Source organism: Heliconius melpomene, chromosome 4, assembly GCF_056956725.1.
Source record: "Heliconius melpomene rosina isolate 202511_hmr_F chromosome 4, ASM5695672v1, whole genome shotgun sequence".
Classification (NCBI taxonomy): domain Eukaryota; kingdom Metazoa; phylum Arthropoda; class Insecta; order Lepidoptera; family Nymphalidae; genus Heliconius; species Heliconius melpomene.
Genome location: NC_140392.1, coordinates 10,651,794 through 10,658,529, shown reverse-complemented (window position 1 = coordinate 10,658,529; position 6,736 = coordinate 10,651,794). Strand labels below are relative to the sequence as shown.

The 6,736-nt window shown below is 40.1% G+C and overlaps 1 protein-coding gene across 1 annotated transcript in view; it reads right to left on the bottom strand.

Moving 5' to 3' along the window:
* Positions 1-1,800: 1,800 nt before the first annotated feature.
* Positions 1,801-6,736, bottom strand: part of LOC146539738 (neurotrimin-like) — a 148,324-nt gene continuing 143,388 nt past the window's right edge. Inside the window, exons 3-9 of the mRNA XM_085185180.1 lie at positions 6,094-6,248; positions 5,573-5,713; positions 4,593-4,686; positions 4,014-4,207; positions 3,667-3,772; positions 2,327-2,450; positions 1,801-2,247 (exon numbers count right to left, since the gene is read on the bottom strand). Of these exons, the coding sequence (XP_085041306.1) occupies positions 2,214-2,247; positions 2,327-2,450; positions 3,667-3,772; positions 4,014-4,207; positions 4,593-4,686; positions 5,573-5,713; positions 6,094-6,248 (848 nt within the window). The 3' untranslated portion in view covers positions 1,801-2,213. The remainder of the gene's footprint in view (positions 2,248-2,326; positions 2,451-3,666; positions 3,773-4,013; positions 4,208-4,592; positions 4,687-5,572; positions 5,714-6,093; positions 6,249-6,736) is intronic.

Genomic DNA, 6,736 nt, shown 5'->3' with positions numbered 1-6,736 from the left:
AAATTTTTTACATTTAAATCCAACATAGTTAAAGTAACGTAATCTAAATGTGACATTTTTTTGTTTTAAGATTGATATTTTAAATTTGGGTATAGTTATAGGTTGTTTGACTTTTTTTGAAACAGGTCTTAAACAATTAAAATAAGTCGTACTGTACCAAGTTGATTTTTCAGTATTTTTGACACAAAAATTCTACAAAATTGTAATTTAAGATGTTAACTTCCTTAGACAAATGCTATGTTACACTACAGATATTATATGCTCTGATGTCGAACAAATTATAAACAAACATTTGACATTGTTAAATAAGCAAAATCGAAAAAAAAAAATTAAAAATTTTACTACTTTATATAGTTGGGCCAGAAAGGCGTAGGAATTTCAAAATCGGTTTGATCATGAGAGGCACGAGAGCGGGGCGCGGGTAGTAGGGATAAGGTAACTTGGTTCTCGGAAATTTAGTCGCCTTGACGCGTTTTACGGGTGAGCAGCGTGCGTGCGAAGTCGCCACGTCCGTACGGCGCGATCCCCAGCTATCAACCCGAAAGAGATCAACTGAGGTCACTATATCAAGAACATCATTAAGGCGTATTTTGGTAAAAGATCTTAAATTTCATCCGTATGAACTGCAATTAGTCCAGGAATTGAAAGCAAATGACCAAAAGCACGGAGAAAATGGTTTCGCCGTGCTTTTGCCGAAATAATGTTACAGCTTTTTCGAAGTTTGAACAATATTTTCTACTCGGATGAAGCTCATTTTCATTTAAGTGGATATGTGTATAAGCAAAATTGTCGATATTGGGCCTTAGAAAATTCCAAATTAAAACATCAAAGACATTGCATTCGCTTAAAGTGACAGTTTTGGCAGCCATGTCGACTGAAGGAATCATCGGACCCCATGAGTGAGGCCAAACCGTAATAGTAAATTCTGATCGCTAGACAGACATGTTACATAACTTTTTCTTCCTACAACTGCATAATTTTGAAGCCTACAACAGCAGGACCTGGTTTCAACAAGACGGCGCGACATCTCCTACATCTAAATGAGTCCTTAGCAGTTGTAAACGAAATGTTTACTGGAAAATTTATAATATCGCATCGAATGTCCCCACATTCCGTGGCCTCCTCGGAGCTCAGATCTCACGCCACTGGATTTTTTTCTCTGGGGGTACCTACAATTGCCCAGCTCAAGAACAACATTTGCGAGAAAATGTCCGCTATCCCACGAGCGATGTGCCAGCGAGTTTTTACGAATTTGAGGTTCAGATTCGAGGAGTGTGTACGTTTGGATGGTACATATCTCAGTGATGTTATTGTAAAAATATAAAATTCCCATGTGTTTACTTTATTATAAATAAAGATTATCTTTCTTTTCCTTCAAAAACCGCGTCTATCTCCACCTCAAAGGCCGGCAACGCACCTGTAGCTCCTCTGGTGCTGCACGGGGTCGTGGGCGGCGGTGATCATCATCAGGTGAACCGAACGCTCGTTTGCCTTGTCCTATTTCCATAAAAAAAAGTCTTGTATTTTTATCCGCATAATTTAATGGTCCACCCTGTACTAGAAATATGTAGTAATTTTACCGTACAGTTTAGTATTATATTTGCTTAGATTATGTATTCAGTCGGTAAACAAAATAATATTTTGGGTTTTTACAATTTGTCGTGAAAAACTATCATATTTTTTATCAACTATGAATTAAATAATCACTACAGAAAATCAGGAAAAATATTTCAAGAGACGAACAAATATAATTATAACACAGAGAGAACGGAACACATATGGTTAAATAATACACCAGGGAATGTTTCAACGATCTCATCTTTATTTATATTATACTTACATTTATATATTTACAAGTGAGGCAGTAACAGTGTCAATGAACCCAACTTATGTACTCGTATCACTGCTCGTGGCTCGCGAGTGCGGCTGCCGCTCGGCTCGACTCGACTGTCGTTCGCATGAGGCGCGGAAATCATACTTATCACTAGGACTCGTTAATAAAAAAACACTATCACTAGCGTAACGCTTCGATATAACGAACGACGGCACCGAATACAAGTCACGCGCCCGGCTCCCGTCGGCCGCTGTCACTTCGATCAAAACATTTTATATAATTTATAATATAATATTTACAAAGTTTACAAAGAGCCCGCGGTAGAGTCGCGGTGAGATGTCTGCGGCGGCTCGCTGGGGAGGGGGGCGGGCGGCGAGCGCTATTTGGACGAGTCCTCGTCGTGACACTGCAACCTGCAACAACGACACTCGTCAGTACGCGTTTATTAGCACGGGCAGCACCGGCAGCACCGGCCTCGCGGTAGGTACTCACAGCAGAAGCAGCGCGGCCGCGAGGAGGCGCGAGGCGCGCGTGAGGCCGAGCAGCAGCACCGCCAGCAGAGGCGCGCGCGTCGTCGCCGCGCCGTTGCCGTGCTGCATGGCGGCCGGCTGCTCGCCTGCACAGAGAGTAACCACAAATAACGTCACGCTCGGATGTGAACCAATAAATAGACGACTTATAATGATGAATCATTATATATTATTTTAACAACTACATAACACTTGTTATACATCAGGAGGCCCAGCAGTGCCCCCTCCAGATCGAGCACGAAGCAAAACTGCCGTACCATGCTTTTCTGGAACCATAGAGCAGAGCTTTTATTTTAAATTATCATCTTCTAGTAAGTTTTAACCACACACCAATTTCTGAAGTTATGCAAGAGCTTGACGTAGATAAATATTATATCGATGGCTCCTAAGTATAAGGGTGAAATCAGAACTGTACATGAGAGGCTCTCACCACCCAAACAGCCTTAAGTGTTAAATTATTGATTTGGGTAAGAATTTATAATATTCTTCGTAAAATAACTGTAATGATTGCAGATTGCAGATTGTGATAACAAAAAATACCCAAATCGAATTGAATAATCCAATAAACAGTAAATATATATTATTATATTATTGATAATCCAATATCCAAATCGAATCCAAAATAATTAATCGAATATCGAATCAAAAATATTTAATTGAGAACCTCCTTGTTTTGAAAACCGGTTAAATATAGAGATTTATCACACAAATACAGATTTAATATAAGTATAAGTATAGACATGGATTGCTATCAAACATTTGCAGGCAAACTCATGCCTTGAGTTCATTCAAATGACTAACTTTTTTTCAATGAACCGATTTTAATAAACAAACTTTAGATGTTAAGTTGAGTTAAAACAAAGCAATTGGTGAAAGTTTGAAGAAAATCGGTTCAGTATTTTCGAAGATTAGCGTGACCATACGTGCGTGACATACAGACAGACAGACAGACAAGAAAATGAAAAAAAATATTTTTGCTTTCTATTATTCCTTTTAAGTGCCCCTCTATTCATTTCAGTCAAAAATACGAAATGTACAGACAAAATATTTTTACTATTTTATTATTTATACAGATAAGTTTTCAAAACATACTTACACAAAATATTGTAGTTCTCGGGGATATGGAAATATCCAGGGTGGTGAATAGGGAAATGCCGTGGACCAACAGACCAGAGTGAATACTTTGTTATAAAGTCCAACTCTGAAGCTTCTTCGGCATATTCGGAAAATAGGTCTAGAACTGTGCTAAATAACCAGGTTAGAGTGTTGACTTCATAATATAATTAAGGCGACACCACTCACCACTGAGGACGTGCAGCACCACGGAGGCGGAGTCCAGGTTGGAGGGCGAGCACGAGTAGTTGCCAGAGTCTTCTCGTCGTGGATTGTATATTATTAGGTTTCCGATCTGTAAAGTGTTTTAATGAGGGACATGAATAAAACTAAAGAGTAGGATAATATTATCAAATTCAGAAGCTACTAATTCCAATAAAAAAAGCATTGTGAAGGATACTTTTATACTAATTTATAGAAAAAAGTTATATAACAGTTTACACTTAACCCACTGTGGGTACAGTATCTGCGGTCAGAGTCACCTCGGCCTCTCAGATATTCCATTTGAACAGAGGTAGTAAAGTAAGTGGTAGTACCGTGGTGTCGGGCGCCAGGCGCTCCATGCGTATCTCGACGAGGCTGCGGTCGTAGTTGAGCACGCGCTCGTCGTTGTGGTACCAGAAAATGTACGCGGGCTCCTCCAGCGCCTGCGTGATCACGCACTTGAGGCTCACCGTGCTGCCCGCCTTCACGTACAGGTCCGACTCGCCCACGATCTCGATCTTTGGCACTGCAATGTTTATAGTAACTATTTGTATGTAGGCTTGTGGGGCACAACCGTGCGACTGTAAACGCAACTGTAAACGCAACTGTTGTGAGCAGGGAAGGTAGAGGGAACCTGGAAACCTTGCGTTAACACATTCCGTTCCCCACTTTCCGCAGAATTCTTAAAAACACCTCGTTTCTACAGCGAGGAAAGTTACCGCTACATCCTTGTAGTTTTGGGAATGTCACTAAACAAATGACATCCCTAAAATACTCTGATGGTAGAAACAAAGACAATATTAAATATATTATTCTTAGTTCTGCTACGAATATGACAGAGTAGTATTAAAGACTAATACTTATTATTGCGGTTACACATACTACTTAGCATAATTTATTTTTGTTCCTACCGACAACGTTAAGTTGGACGAAATGGCTCATTTTGGGCTCCGTGCCGACCTGGCACTCGTACACACCGGCGTCGCGCGCTTGCACGTATTTTACCTGAAATTGCAAATTTATTTAAATAATAATATGCTACTTTACTCTTTTTTAAGTAGGTTCTTAATTTATTTATATTTATTCTATTATACTTAAAAAACTTACAACATTTTACTGCTAAAAAGCGGAAAATCTTTTTTCTTTAATTTCTTAGAATTACGAATACGCTGTCCGCTATATTACTGCAGATGGTTTGTGATCAGTTTGCATGCACTGAGAGCACAATCTCACAAAGTTAAACTTAAAAACATAACTTCTACTAGTTTAAGACATTATCTTATATTTTTTTTAGATGTATCAATTCAGTAAAAAAATATTTTTTTGTTTTTTTTTTTCAAAAACATAAAAAATTTGAACGAATTTTATAAGTTGCAACAAGCGTATCGCGAACTTCGACATAGCTCGATGAGAACATATGGCTTGATTGGTCAGAGCGCTTGGACGTTTTCCAAAGCGGCGCGGGTTCCAATCCCGCTATGGTCACATTTTTATGTTTTGTAAAAGTATTTTTCTTTCCTATGTGTGGAATAAAACTTTAAAAATGTAGAAAATATTTTTTGTGTTATAATTAACTATTTACTTTTCTAAATACAAATTAACAAGTATGATATATGACGGTCTACGCGGCTACGCGCGCAGGTTGTGTGACGTCATAACCGATAGTGTTTGTGACAAAGTAAAAATACATTTTTAAAATTAAAATTTTAATTATTATTTTGCTTATTTAAGGCAAATACTGTAGGAAGTACTCATATATTGTATGAAATTAGATAGGTTAAGTTTCCGAGTATTGTAAAACAATGTTTAATTAATGTTAGACTCTCATTACTATATATAAAAACTGTAGGTATTGATTTAAAGCTTCAAATATCTGCGACAAAAAAGCAACCTGCAAGGTCCACGTGTCGGTGGCCTCCACAAGGAAGGCCTGGAAGCGCTCGTCGGCGATGAAGGTGAAGCGGTCCACGGTCAGGATGTGCGCGTCGCGGCGCCGGATCCACGACACTGACTTGTTACTCAGCTGCCGCACCTGGAACCAAATACAGCAGGGTAGGCAGAGGGAGCTTAGTTTTACAACACTCCGTTCCTTATTCAGACACTACCGTTCCCCACTTTTCGCCTTTAGAAGCATTGCGTGTTAAGTGGCGGAATTCAATCTATGTATGTTGCTAGTTGGTATAGTTTGGAATATTTTATCAGATAGAAGGATTCAAGTGTTTTGATACTCCGTTTTCCACCGCATTTGCGATTGGCGGAACTCAACGCTTTACCTTGTTACCAGAGCAAGGAACTGATTGATTCACTGCTTCGGATGAGAAACGACGAAAACCTCTGCGTCACGACGGCCTCAAAGTAAAGTCGTTATTGTTAGGTGGGTAGGTAGGTAGGTAGGTAGGTAGGGGTAGGTACCTTGCAGGGCAGGTAGGCGTGCGTGCCGAGCTGCGCCGTGATGTTGTTGGGCGCGGAGGAGTCGAAGTAGGGCCCCGTGTAGAGCCCCACGTAGCGGCGCGAGCGCCCCCCGCGCCCCGCGCCCCCACCCGCGCCCGTCTCCCCGCACGACAGCACTGCAACCGTACACATACACCGTATTAAATTAAAATATTTTAAAGAATTCTATTTTATTACAATGAGTCAACAACAAATTCGTGAAATTGTATGAGCGGCCAAGGACGGCTCCTAAAAGTAAGTGTGCGTAGCACTTGTTTACGGCCCACGCCCAGGCCGGCAGCACGCGAGGGTTCAAGAGCATCGAGAGTGAAGGGGGGGAGGGGTTGCAGTTCCTATATAAATAAATCATTATGCAAATTTTCCACTTACCTACTATACGGTATTCTAGGTTTGCCACTATTGAATGTCGGCAGGATAGCTGCTAGCTAATATAATAGTAAAATATACCATTGACTTTGAAAAGAGCAACTGTTGAGTTTCTTGCCGGCTCTTCTCAGCAGAACTGCCTTCCGAACTGGTGGTAGCTTTTTGTTGGCATGCACATTCGACGATTTAAAAGTGCTTGTAATAGTTTATAAAGAAATAAATAAAGAACAAAGAATAT